Below are 14,214 nucleotides of genomic sequence, written 5' to 3' on the forward strand. Positions count from 1 at the left end.
TATACCTTCTTGGGAGGCAGATGGAATCGCTGTCTCACAGCTTAGAAACAGAGGTTTAAAATCAAAGGCCTGTTATTTCTGTGTTAAACAATGGACAAGATGCATTAGCTACTTGTAAATGCTGTGTTAACATATACTCATCCATGAGACAGGTAACTGAGGTGCTGTCACACTCCATACATCTTCTCTTCCCAGAATCCTGTCCTCTGTGACTATGACTATGGTAATTTATTTCATGTTACACACAGCATGACTGGTTCTAAAGAGTCTAATACCATAGAAAAGTATCCAACTTTAATTCAGCCACCAGTATAGAATGAGCACATGACACGGCAACATAACAAAGTGAGGATAATTAGTCTTCATCTTGAAAGGTGGACAGTGATGCATAGGGCCCTACCAAATTCATTGACATGAAAAAAAAGTCACGGACCATGAAATATGGTCTCCCACCATGAACTCTTGTCTTTTGTGTGCTTTTACACTATTCTATACAGATTTTACAGGGGAGACCAGTGTTTCTCAAACTGGGGGTCCTGACTCAAAAGGAAATTGCATGGGGGTCACAAGATTATTTTAGGACAGTGGCGGCTATTGACTGAGGGCCCAGCTTTGCAGGCAGCAGAGCAGAAGTAAGGGTGGCAATATCATACCATGCCATACTTCCTTCTGCACTGCTGCTGGCAGCAGCTCTGCCTTCAGAGCTGGGCTCCCGGCCAGCAGCTGCTGCTCTCCAGCTGCCCATCTCTGAAGGCAGCACTGCCACCAGAAGTAGCGCAGAAGTAAGGATAACAGTTCTGCAATGCTGCCTACATAACCTTGTGACCCCCCCCACAACTCCTTTTTGGGTCAGGACCCCCACAATTATAACACCATGAAATTTCAAATTTAAATCGCTGAAATCATGAAATCAGGCATGCATCCGATGAAGTGAGCTGTCGCTCACGAAAGCTTATGCTCAAATAAATTTGTTAGTCTCTAAGATGCCACAAGTACTCCTTTTCATTTTGTGAAATCATGCAATTTACGATTTTTTTTAATCCTATGACTGTGAAATTGACCAAAATGGATCCTGAATTTGGTAGGGCCCTAGTGATACAGCGGAACTCCCAATACTCCCAATTCTTGGATCATGAAGGGGATTTCTACAAAAATGAGGAATTATAGTAAGACTAGCCTCTCTTCATGAATAACACATGATATGGCTAACATTGTTTAAAGGCTTCCTAATTTTTGATTTCAGAATTGTAACAGTTTGCAAGCTGAAAATATTGTCAACACTTCCAGACCAAGATTATACACAATTTGTGCTCACACACCTGAACTATATGGCTCATCCAAGATATGTACCATATATTACACTTATAAAAATATCCAAATCAATACTAAAAGGCACAATAATCAAGTGTAAACAAAAATAATTGTATGCAATACTCTAAAGAGATGAAATAATCATACTTCCCTCTCTTTTGTGGGAAGACTTAATAAAGACTAACTTTTAATGAAGAGCCACCTGGCCTCTAATTTTGCACATGCACCTATGTGCACTATCACTCCCCCAGGCAAAATCGCCTGAACTAAGTTAGGGGCCAGCATAACAAGTAAGTCAATACAAACAGTGTATGCCAATGCTATGCTCACAGAACCCTGTGGAAATCAGACAATTTCAAGGATGAGAAGGTATTTATATGTGTCAAAGAACAGAAAAATCAGTTATTTGCTTATGCAACTAGATTTGCATGTGCAATTACTTAATTTGTACTCAGAAACACCTGACAGTGTACCCAGAGTTTTAAGGGTGCAAGATCTGCACCCACATTTTTATGGCTCCCTCTTGACTCACTTCTTCCTTTAAAAATTTGGCTAACCTATACTTTTTAAGTTAGAAAAGTGCTATAGAAACCAAATATTTAGAATCTCTTATAACTAAGCTTTTCAGTAGTTTACCTGCATTTTTTTCTTCAGGCATGACTGTATGGCAGAGGGAAAGCAACCTAAAGAACTCATGTACCATTGCATCTCCTTGTTTAATGGATTCAATCAGGCTGTGATCATAAAATTGAAATTTTCTATCTGCTAGTGGGTTAAATGAAAAATCCACTGGCACTGTTTTCTGCAAGAGAAAAACAAACAAACACAATGTTTAAAAGAGTAAGGATTTTAAATGGTTGAGATCCTTTTATTTTGATATTTTTGTATTAAGAGACTATATTAGAAACCCACACAAAGTAAAATGGCATAATTTCATTTCATGGTACAATTACATATCTGGATTTTGCATTTGTAATTAAGACTCCTTTTTGTTCTCACTGACAGTGGTTGAAAAAGATCTAAAACAGAAAATCAATACTTGTATTTGGTCTACAGGCACAAAAGAAAGTGGTCCTTAATCTTCAGTTGTGTAATGTATGCTTTTTCATCAAAAAAGTTAAATATCAGAAAAATGAAATTTGTTTTTTAACTGACAAGGCTACATTAATATTAAAAAGATAAGTTTTTAAAACAAGACTGTTGAGGGGTGGGGATATTTTCAAAGACACAGATGGCAGCTGGGCCTAAAAGCTAATCAATTTTAACAAGTCTCCAGGGTCCAGACATAAGGCTAAATGTTAAACACTCTAGCAGACATGGGCTGCGTAGTCTGAGAATGAAGTACATTGAAGTAAATACATACATTTCCAACCTATTATTTGTTTTGTATTACAAAACCAGTTATTCCGTTTAATCAGTAAGGACAGTTCTAAGAATAAAATTGGTACCTGCCTGATGTCATTTTCCAAACATTTTCAAGTTATGTTGCTTATTATGTCATAAAATCATTTCTACTGTGGTAGGCATCTCATAGAAAAAAGTGTTTTTGAAGCAAATTTGGACTGGAAATATTCAGATGCAGTCTATTTTAAGACACTACAAGAGCAGGAAATTTGTCATGCAATATGCTGGCTGCTGTGTTCCAGAATGTATGTCACTGCACTCTGCTTACTGGAGTCAAAATTGATCAAATGTTTGTTTTTCCTTTTTAATGGCTAGCCTGCAAAGAAGATATAAACCCTAATACCACTGACAGCCAATTGAACTGTTCCTTTAGCTTCAGAGGCAGGGAAACATGCTTCATTTGAGTTTTAGTTTTTCTTTACTGAAATGTAATTTTTTCTTTACAAAAACAAATGATAGAAAAGACAAAGATATCAGAAGTACAGAGCAGGAGTTTCTCAATGCAAACCAATTATAAAGAAATATACAGAAGAAAAGAAAAAGTATCAAAACAACAAGAAGCAAGGGCACATCTAGATACCTCATAGTTAACAAATAACATACACACAGGTTTAGAGTCCATCAGAATGTTAGGATAGTTTAAAATTAATAAGATAAGAAGTTGGCCATTTTTTGTTATGTTCAGATTAGGATCACTGCTGCATGTTCAGTTAATGGTAGCTAAGTAACTGGCAGACTTGTTATTCTTAGGATTCCTAACTGTGTTCTAACAATGAGTTTCTAGGAATCAGGAGGTTAGCTTATGAGGTTATGGCATGGCCTTTTGTAATAATAATGATACCACTGATACAGAGCTTTTCATCAATAGATTTCAAAGCACTGTCGAAAAGAGGTTAGTATCATTACAAATATATAGGTTTTTACACATTTATAGTGATTTTCTTCCATTCCTCCCCGCACCCAGCCTGGGTTTCTTGAGTTTAGCTAAGGATTATCTCCAGTACATGTTAATAGCTTCTGTGCCTTTTTGTAGGGCCTCCAAACACTAGAGGGCAAGGAATTGTAGCATGTTTCTGTATTTCCAAAAAAGTTAATAAGCACAGAACTGAGGTTACACCTACTATAAACATTGTGATTATACACAATAAAACTGATCTTGAATTTGAGGGGGTAGTGCATCTTTCCCTGAACAAGCTATTCAAAGACCCAGATGAAGAGCTTCTGTAGAGATAATAGGAACAAAACAAGCTGTAACAAATGATAGCACAAACATGTTCCTGTCTAATTCTACCTTACATAATTTTCCACAGTGTCACTGATATGGAAAAGGATGCGGAATCTAATATGAACTAGAGTTCAAGGGCAATGTACTCATATCACTGCAGATACAGCGAACAGTACTGGTCAAATGATTGACTTCCTAGCTATCCCACAACATCAGATACTTTGTTCTACCTCAGCACAAGGGGGCGGGGGGGGGGGGGGTTTGCTGGACTAGATGACCTCTCAAGGTCACTTCTAGCACTACATTTCTACACTTCTATGCCACACAAACAATGCCAGGGAGTCAATACTAGTTGCATAGTGGGGGGCCGAAAAATCTTGTTTAGTGTAGCTAATACTAAATAATTTAGAAATGAATAAGAAAATGTGACCCTTCTAATTTTATGTAGCTCAGCAGAAGAGAGTGAATGAGATTAGAATATCACTCTGACTCTTCCCTCTCAAATCTAGCTGCTGTCTAGCTAAAAAAAATCTACAACCAAGTCCTTATAAAGCCAGAGAAATAATGGAATCTAATTGGGCTATATGTCTTCTATCAGTCCCTATGTCGCTATGTAAGGGTCTGTTCCCGTTCCTATTGACTTCAGTGGTACAGGCAGAACCAAATGTAGGGATGGAGGAACCTTGAGAAGTCATTGAGTCCAGCCTTCTGCGTCAAGGCAGGACCAAATAAACCTAGACCATCTCTGACAGGTTTCAGTCCAACCTTGTCTTAAAAAACTTCAATGATAGGGATTCCACAAACTCCCTTGGAAGCCTATTCTACAGCTTAACTACCCTTATTGTTAGAAAGTTTTTCCTAATATCTAATTTAAATCTCCCTTGCTGCAGATTAAGCCCATTACTTCTTGTCCTGCCATAAGTGGACATGGAGAACAATTGATTACAGTCCTCTTTTTAACATCCCTTGTCTTATTTGAAAACTGTAATTAGGTTCCCCCTCAGTCTTCTTTTCTCAAGACTAAACATGCCTGCTTTTTAACCTTTCCTCATAGGTCAAGTTTTCTAAACTTTGTATCATTTTTGTTCCTTTCCTCCAGACTTTCTCCAATTTGTCCACATCTTTCATAAATGTGGTGCCCAGAATTAGATACAGGACTACAGCTGAGGCCTCCCCAGTGCTGAGTGGAGCAAGACAATTATCACCCGTGTCTTATATGCAACAATTCTGTTAATACACCCCAGAATGACATTAGCCTTTTTCTCAACAGCATCACATTGTTGACTCATATTTGATTTGTGTTCCACTATAATCCCAGATCCTTTTCAGCAGTACTACTGCCTAGCCAGTTATTCCCCATTTTGTAGTTGCGCATTTGGTAATAGCTGATCTTTTGGAGTGTGAAAACAAAGCAGTCTGGCTACTTACATGGCTCCCATCATCATAGTAACTCACAGTATAGTCCTGCTCCAAAATACTCATTGTTCTATTTGACTGTTACATACAAAATGTAAGTGCTTTTAATTACCTGAAACAGTACTGCTTAAAGTTACACCTGGTGCTGTGTGATTGGCATTCAGCCCTACTGCCTAGAGAAAGAAGGGCCATAAAAGGAGGATGTAAGGGCTTGTCTATACTTGGAAGTTCACCAAAACAGCTATTCCGGAATAAGAATGTTCATACAGGTGCTTATACTGAAATAACTGTTCTGGAATAATTATTCCAGAATAGCTATTTTGGTAAATTTTAAAATGTAAACAAACTCCTAGAGGGAAAAGAAAGTTCATGTTTTTCTTGCCTACATCTTACTATTCTTGCCTACATCTTACTATTCTACAGCATGTTTCAAGTTCAGGGAAAATTAATATTTAATTGAAAATTACTGATCTATTGAAAATATTTTAATGATTAAATAAGCTATATTACAATATACTAAATATTTAGTAACTTGGTTATATTTATACCTCATTAATTTCTGTTTTCCGGCCAAAGTCATCATATACATCACCTACAAAATACAAAGTTAATTAACATAAAATATGACATTTAATTCCAGTTTTAGAGTTTTATGAAATAACTTTTTCATTTTTTTTTAGACTATGCAGGTAGACATCAAAGAGGAAACACTCATTGCAACAACATTCAAAAATATAAAATATTGCAGTGGATCATGGTACATTATCTTAAAGTAAATGCTTCCATCCTATTGTCTACAATACCACTGAATTTTTTCCTCCCGCTATTGTATTTATTCTGATTGTTTAGGGCCTGATTTTGCTATCACTTACGCATAAGAATCTACTTTATTCACATGAGTAACCCCATAGAAGTCAAGGGTTATAAAGTAAAAATACTTGTTGCATATTTTCAGGATCTGGCTCTCAAGTTTTATAGGGGGTGTTTATTATGCAATTGAGACATACAAATATTCACTTGCTGAAAAAATTACCTTAGTATTTGTAGTATTACCTAAACTTCTCTATACAGAGACTACCCAGAATACTAGCAAATACTAATGTAGTTATTTTATTAGTCTAAAACATTCTGTAAGACAGTTGGCAAGTTTTTAAAGAATTACCACTTTACACTAAAGGATTTTTAACACCATGTTTTTATATTATATTCTATCTATATTTATAAGTCTAAAACTCAACTAATATATATATATCACCCTTTCACCTTAATTTATTCAATGTCTTTTAACCTGAGAGTTAAGTGGTACAGTAATGAAGGCATACGCTTTTTCACCTCTGAAGACGTGGCTTCAAATTTTGAATTAGATCACAGTTTGGTGGTCTCAAGCTAGTCTCTAAGGGACAGATTTCAAGATTACAGAAGTGTTGTAAAATAGATACTTGGAATATTAGGTATCAAGCCTGTGGCAGGGCACAATTTTGTTGCATTGGCAGAGACATGGGATAATTTGCCCAGCAACTCCCTGGTGCTAGGCAATCAATCACTTTCTAACATCAGACATTATTACAAAATAGTTATATTATAAAAGACTTCTCAGCCTGTACAAGAAGTATCACGAATATGCATTTAAAACAATATTACTCAGTTTTGGGAAGATTACAATAAATCATTGAAGGTAGTAATGTGACCTGAAAGTTCATGAAAAAGCCCCCATGTTTAATTTATATACATACAATGTCATGACTACTGGTTTTATCTCCATTCTTTAATCCTGCATTAAATCCTTGATTATCAGAAGATGGACAAGGTACCTCTAAACCCATATTTACATACTTAAGGAATCACACCAACATCAGATAGTATTTCTCTTGTATAGAGCCTGATCCAAAGCCTACAGAAGTTGATCAGAGTCTCTACACTGACTTCAAGAGAAGCTGGATAAGGCTCATAATGAACAAATGTCCTAAATAATCAGCGAATGAGCTAAACTCAACATCACAATTAGAAGTAAACTTTACTGGCAAAACATTAATAAACACTGACTTACCATATGTTTTTCCATTAATGGAACATTTGTTAAAAGTCATTATGTTTTGAGTGATTGTTCCTGTTTTGTCTGAGAAAATATATTCAATTTGTCCTAATTCTTCATTGAGCGTGGTAGTCCGAACCTCAGCAGGTGTATCTTTTTTGGGGTAATACATTTTACGATCCCAATTTATAAAGTAGCTGTGTCCAAGTCGAATCACTTCCACACTTTGAAAAAAAAAAACAAACCACACACACAGAAACACTCTTCAGAATCGTAAAACCTTTCACATGAAAATATATCAAATGCAGGAGTTCAATCAAAGCAGTCTTTAGAGTTCAGAGCAAAAGAGCTATGCAGAGTAAACATTATACTATTCTATACAATGATATCTCACACTTTTAATTCCTCTGTGAAGTAATATGCATAGTAAGAACACTGACATTTAAAAATGTATGTAAACTGCATAGTTTTCTATCATTGTGTAAATGATATAGCATTATCAATTGAGAATAAAATATGGACATTCTAAATTCAAGTACGGTAGATCTTTTCAGGTTAATACTTGATGAATGAGTAGAGTTACTACTTTCACTCATTGGGTAGAGGCCTGCATTTTTAGAGATAAAGATCACATGAGGTCTATCTTCAAAACCATCGACATGTGGTCAGCTGGCAACTGGACTGTCTATTAATGTATACAGTTACAGATTATTACAGTTAGACAGCTGATCCACAGTGTTCTATTTCCCCATTATTGTGCATACAGACTCCAACTGTGAGAGCTACTTACATGTACTGACAATAGGCTGTGCATGTTGGACTCAATCCTAATATGCACTGGAGCAGAAGTCAGCATAACTGAGAAGGAGAGTGGGGTGGCTCTAAGTCATCTTTGTGCCTCCACTAATCCTGGCATTGGTTGGGGGCCAAACTGGTACTCAGTGAATGTTAGGCTGCTCTAAGAGCTGCACTGCATTTTACTGGTGCTATTACAAGGTGAAGATTGCCAGAGTGCATTGCACTACAACCCTGCCCCCAGCCTCCAAAACATCAAGGCTTCATGTATTACATTGCAGGTATCCACATATCCAAACTCTTTAGTAATCTACGTGAAATGAGCTAGCAATCTCAGTTTAGTTCCTAAGGGGCATCACAGGTATCACCATAAGTGGCACTAATAGTCACTCTTTAATGGCAGTGTCAGCAGAGAAGTGAAGGAGTGAAGGGCTCTGGACTACCCTGGTCACGGGGGGAGGCATAGTGGCAAGGTGACATGGGGTAAGTTTGAACTGCTGGTTCCACGATGTACCTGTTCTCTGGATAACCAGAACATCTCAAATCTCTAGGGGCATGGAATGTAATCTCTTTTCCACAAATTACAGTAATTTAAATATATTTTTAGGGATTTTTAAAACATATATTAAATGCATGCACACAAGTAATAAGCCATTCTTAGCCCGTAAGAAGGTTTTGCATTATAATCTTTTTCACTAAGGCAGTTGTCTGTGCTGCTGTAGTTGCATATATTATGTACATGTTTAAGGGCACTGCACACATTTATTCTCTATGTAAAGCCAAGGAAGTTTGTGTATTGATATTCTGGGTTAGGAACTGGTTGCGCTTCAGACTTCATAACTGGATACAAAAGTCTTCAAAATGTAAGAGGAGTCAGTAGGAAATAGCTTACAAATACCCTACTCTTACCACCGTTCCAAAGTACCATAAGCAATTTGTGGTGGGATCTACTGCAGCCAGATGCCACTGCAGGAAGCAGATTACCCGCATCTTGGCATTTATATTTTCTGACTGCCACTCAGAGCAGAAAGAAGGTTGTACATGCAACTCATTCACTCTCTACCACAGGGTGGTTGTTTTTTTAACTTTAAAAATCTAATTTAACATGTAGAAGTACATGGAAACATATATACCAATTATCACTACTAACAGGGACCTGTAAGCACCATAGCCAAGTAAGCAAGTAACTTTAAAAATTAAAACAGTGCATGCTTCTAGTAATAAGAAAAAGATTACAAAAACTTCAAACAGAAAATAGAACTTTTTTCAGATAAACATAGCCAGCCAAGGAGGAATGGACACAGTTTAACTGTGGGAAAAAAGTACTGGAAAGCTCTTAGTACATTTAAAAAGAACACTGAAGGATGAAAAGATCACAACTTCACTCTGCTATACCCATTATTTTGATAAGCCTGTTTACATTTTGGCCCTGTCAACTACGACAATACTCCTTTTATTTCCTCTACTGTACATACCTCAATCAAGCACAAGATTTACTTCTCAGTGACAAAGTGAGGCAACATATTAGAAGCTCCAACACTGTAAACACTACTCTTAATCCACTACATTTACCCATAATCCATCAGAAATATTCAGCAACTGGCAAACATTGTATCAATTTTATTCTTTATTAACATGGATTTGATGCCCGAAGGAGCCAGAAAACTATTTTGAATCATTCTGCTAATTTTCTACCCAACGAATTGTCTAACTGCAATGTCAATATTAGCAAGGAGAAAGATGGTGGTTTTATGACTAATAACTGAAAATATGAGATTAGCTATAGAATCATAGAATATCAGGGTTGGAAGGGACCTCAGGAGGTCATCTAGTCCAACTGCCTGCTCAAAGCAGGACCAATCCCCAACTAAATGATCCCAGCCAGGGCTTTGTCAAGCCTGACCTTGAAAACCTCTAAGGAAGGAGATTCCACCACTTCCCTAGGTAACCCATTCCAGTGCTTTACCACCCTTCTAGTGAAAAAAGTTTTTCCTAACATCCAACCTAAACCTCCCCCACTGCAACTTGAGACCATTACTCCTTGTTCTGTCATCTGGTACCACTGAGAACAGTCTAGATCCATCCTCTTTGGAACCCCCTCTCAGGTAGTTGAAAGCAGCTATCAAATCCCCCCTCATTCTTCTCTTCTGCAGACTAAACAATCCCAGTTCCCTCAGCCTCTCCTCACAAGTCATGTGCTCCAGCCCCCTAATCATTTTTGTTGCCCTCCGCTGGACTCTTTCCAATTTTTCCACATCCTTTTTGTAGTGTGGGGCCCAAAACTGGACACAGTACTCCAGATGAGGCCTCACCAATATCAAATAGAGAGGAATGATCACATCCCTCGATCTGCTGGCAATGCCCCAACTTATACAGCCTAAAATGCCGTTAGCCTTCTTGGCAACAAGGGCACATTGTTGACTCATATCCAGCTTCTCGTCCATTGTAACCCCTAGGTCCTTTTCTGCAGAACTGCTGCCTAGCCATTCGGTCCCTAGTCTGTAACAGTGCATGGGATTCTTCCGTCCCATATAATATATATAATATTCCATCATATAATATACATTGTAGATTTTAATTTCCATATTTTGAACTTTAAGAGGTGCTGGAATAATGTAAAAATTGTGTGAACAGGAACCTTAGTTAAGCAATAATGCCTTCTCAATAATCTTGTTCAGCATGAGAACAAAATAAATTTTTACATAAGGACTCAACATTTAAGGAATAAAAAATTAAATATACACATCAAGGACATTCTGAGGAAAAGATGAACAACAAAAATAACACAAAGGTGATGAACTCATTGCTATTTCTCAAACCAAAGGTCAGGTGCAGGGAGTGACAGATGTCCACCACTGCTTACCTGTCAGCTGTTGGAGAGCAAAGCAAGGAGGAAACAAAAGAGTTAACATAATTCAATGACAATGAATTCTAGACAAGAAAGAAAGAAGGCAAGAAAGCAAGCATGTGCTGTTCTCCAATTCTAAGCATTATCTCCATAAAAGGTTTAGGTTTCTTATGTACAAAGTATACAGCAGATCAAGTTTTAAAAACACAAAAATTCAAGGGATAAAGTATGACATTGCAATTTAGAAAAAAAGTTGAGGTGAAATAGCCATTAATATTTATATGCTTTATAAAATCATAATCTCTCATCTTACCTCACATACAAGGAAATGGGCACAACTGAATTCAGTATGATAATGTACGACCAAAATGTGAGAAATCCTGAAAATACAGAACTGTTCACCACTTCATTCCAATAAAGGTAAATTCTGAAACGGGTCCCAACCTGATGTTCCCATATTGAATTTCCTATTGCCAGAATTATTCCCATACATACCAAAAAGCCGAAGATCTGAAATGAGAATAACAGAGCTGGTTAGGTTTTTCAAAATGTGTATTATTTCCTAAAATGGATACATGGAAACTATACATTTCACTTACAGATACATATTGGTATTACCCAGTGTAAGTAAACAGGTGGCTTAAGATCCAAAACAGAACTACACAAAGCAAAGAATATTTCATCGCTAATAAACTGGGGGGAAAATCTCACTTTGCTGTTCTTTGCCCCAAATAAAGGCCCAAAATCTGAGTCCATAATTAGTTTGTCTCCAGTTAGTCTCCATTCCTTACTCAGTTTGTCTAGATACTGGCTGCGTACAAACCAGAGCACACGTTCCCCTGACCCTTTCGCAAGTGCACAGCACATGTGTGTATGTACGTACATACATGTACAAGTGTGCCTGCTTTGCACAGGGGAGAGGCCAAATTGCAGTCTGGAGCCAAAGGGAGGCTAGGTATCAATCTCCTTCTGCTCTGGATCATGGGATAGTTACAGTGCAGTGTGAGGGGGTTTAAGATGCATCATATAAAATCACTGTAACCATACGCACACTCCCCATGCATGTTGGGGGCTCTGGGTGCCATCCTGTCTTCCTGAGACACAATGTCTCCTGATGCTCTTCCAAGATGATGTAGTTCTACATTGCTACTTTCTATGGGCTGTGATCTAAAGGCAAATCTAGCCAATAGTGAAGACCTTAGGATCTGGCCCAACATCATCACAATCTGATATTGTACATAAACTACAAATAGGTGCAGTTATTAGAAGAGTTGGCAAAAAGGGTTTTTTTATTGTTGTGATAAATAACAAAAACCTCAATGAGCACTCGCTGTGAGCATGCTTATAAAAGTTTGGTTTAAGATGTGTTTTTCTAAGTCATCGGTAAATGATTAATTTTAATAGCATGTGGGTACAAAGAGCTATAAATAACTTTAAAAATTTGAGTAGTATTTAGCCATGTTGGAAAAATTTCACTATTTCTCACATGGAAACTTCTCTCTTCATCCACAACCCCATCTATGAATCTTTGGATTTAATCAGTTAAAAAGTTTCTGCAACTCCATAATTTCTCCCATGATCAAAAACACAACATTTAAGAAAAGTAGTAGCTTTGAAGTTTGCCTATGCCAAAACTGCAATATTTTGTTTCACTAAGTAACCATAAGGAATTTGGATATATCCTTAGCTTTAATTGTAGAGACCAAGTTTGACACAGAAGTGAAATACTCAGTCCGCTGAAGGTTCCTAGTTACAAATTTCTGCACCTGATCTTCACTACCTGGGGATAACCTGTCACAAAAACCAAATTAACAGGAAGGGTACAATCCTGTTCTCACTGAAGGTTAGGAACCAGAACGATGGTGAGGGATAAGAAAAATTGCTGTAAAAACCTTCTGTGCACTTGTCTTGAGCTCACCATACCAGTAGCCTCATGAAAAGATCCTGCCCTAAAGAACTACGGATTGCTACTGCTTGTAAATACTCCTGTAATGCAGGGGTGCTCAGTGACAGATAACGGTCTTCAAGATGGATAAATGTGTCTCTTTCAACCTTATGTATGTATTTGTGCTGCAAAGGTTTCATATTGGTATCGTATACTGTCCAGAAATATCTACTGATACAGATAATTCCATGATATCTGAAATGATAATTTAGTAGAGTAGATTAATGATGTGGATGCAATGCCCACTGATTTTTCCTGATCTGACAATAATAACTTACCCATAATACTAAAGTATTCATCAGCCGGTCAATGCTTGTTCTTTTAAATTTAGTTCTACCACTGTTTTGCATTAATTTAGTGTCAGGGCCTATAAAAAAAAGTAAATCTTTTTTAAAATCATTACATGATAAATTATTTACTAAAATTATTAAATACATTACTGAAATTTTTAAAAATACACATATTGAAGCTACTTTTTCTAATGCATATGCAAGAAATAAATTCTAAAAACTGAGATATTCTCATTTTGCATATTTTAATTGTCTAAAAGCATTCCTGAGCTTTCGCAATCAAGTCTGAAAAATATTCAGCACTGTAGAATGGTGGTTAGACTGGGGTGGTGAAAATCATCATCTAATTTAAAATCTGATTGCTCCAAAAATATTTCATTCCAGACTGAGGAAATTTCCAAGGACTTTATTCCCATAAAACTACAAAATTAGGAACAAGCTGTTCTGTGATCTTCGCCTGCCTCTGCCCCAGACTTCCTTTGAGACCTCATTACACATCACCTCTCTGAGCTTCTGTTTTCTCATCTATAAAGTGGGGGAAATACTTACCTACCTATCTCAGCAGGGGTTTCTGGGGCTTAAATTTCTAATATCTGTAATGCACTTTGAGATGCTCAATTGGAAGGTGATACAGAAGTGCCAATTATTATTATTATTTTATTCATTCATTAGTTTCCACAAGTTCTGTAATGCTGGCCCACAGCAAGCAAGCACTCAGCGTCTCCTCTCATTATGTGTGGTTGTTCTAGCCAAACTTCCCCCCCCCCTCTGCTGGGCTTACATGGAATATAGTCAACTTTTATGTCACTGGAGACTGAGTGTGTAAAGTAATGTGTATTAACATCCACATGAATGAAGAGAGAGGTCCTCAAGGCACATCAGCAAGCAGTTGTTTGATGGCAAGCCAGAGAGTTCATAAAAGCTCCTCAAAACTGAGCTCCTTTTTAA

The 14,214-nt window shown here is 37.1% G+C and overlaps 1 protein-coding gene across 1 annotated transcript in view; it reads right to left on the reverse strand.

The window, feature by feature from the left end:
• Positions 1-14,214, reverse strand: part of ATP8B4 (ATPase phospholipid transporting 8B4 (putative)) — a 174,110-nt gene that overhangs the window by 41,913 nt on the left and 117,983 nt on the right. Inside the window, 4 exon segments of the mRNA XM_074964516.1 lie at positions 1,948-2,113; positions 7,384-7,612; positions 11,345-11,541; positions 13,255-13,343. Coding sequence (XP_074820617.1) covers positions 1,948-2,113; positions 7,384-7,612; positions 11,345-11,541; positions 13,255-13,343 — 681 coding nt within the window.

Source organism: Natator depressus, chromosome 10, assembly GCF_965152275.1.
Source record: "Natator depressus isolate rNatDep1 chromosome 10, rNatDep2.hap1, whole genome shotgun sequence".
Classification (NCBI taxonomy): domain Eukaryota; kingdom Metazoa; phylum Chordata; order Testudines; family Cheloniidae; genus Natator; species Natator depressus.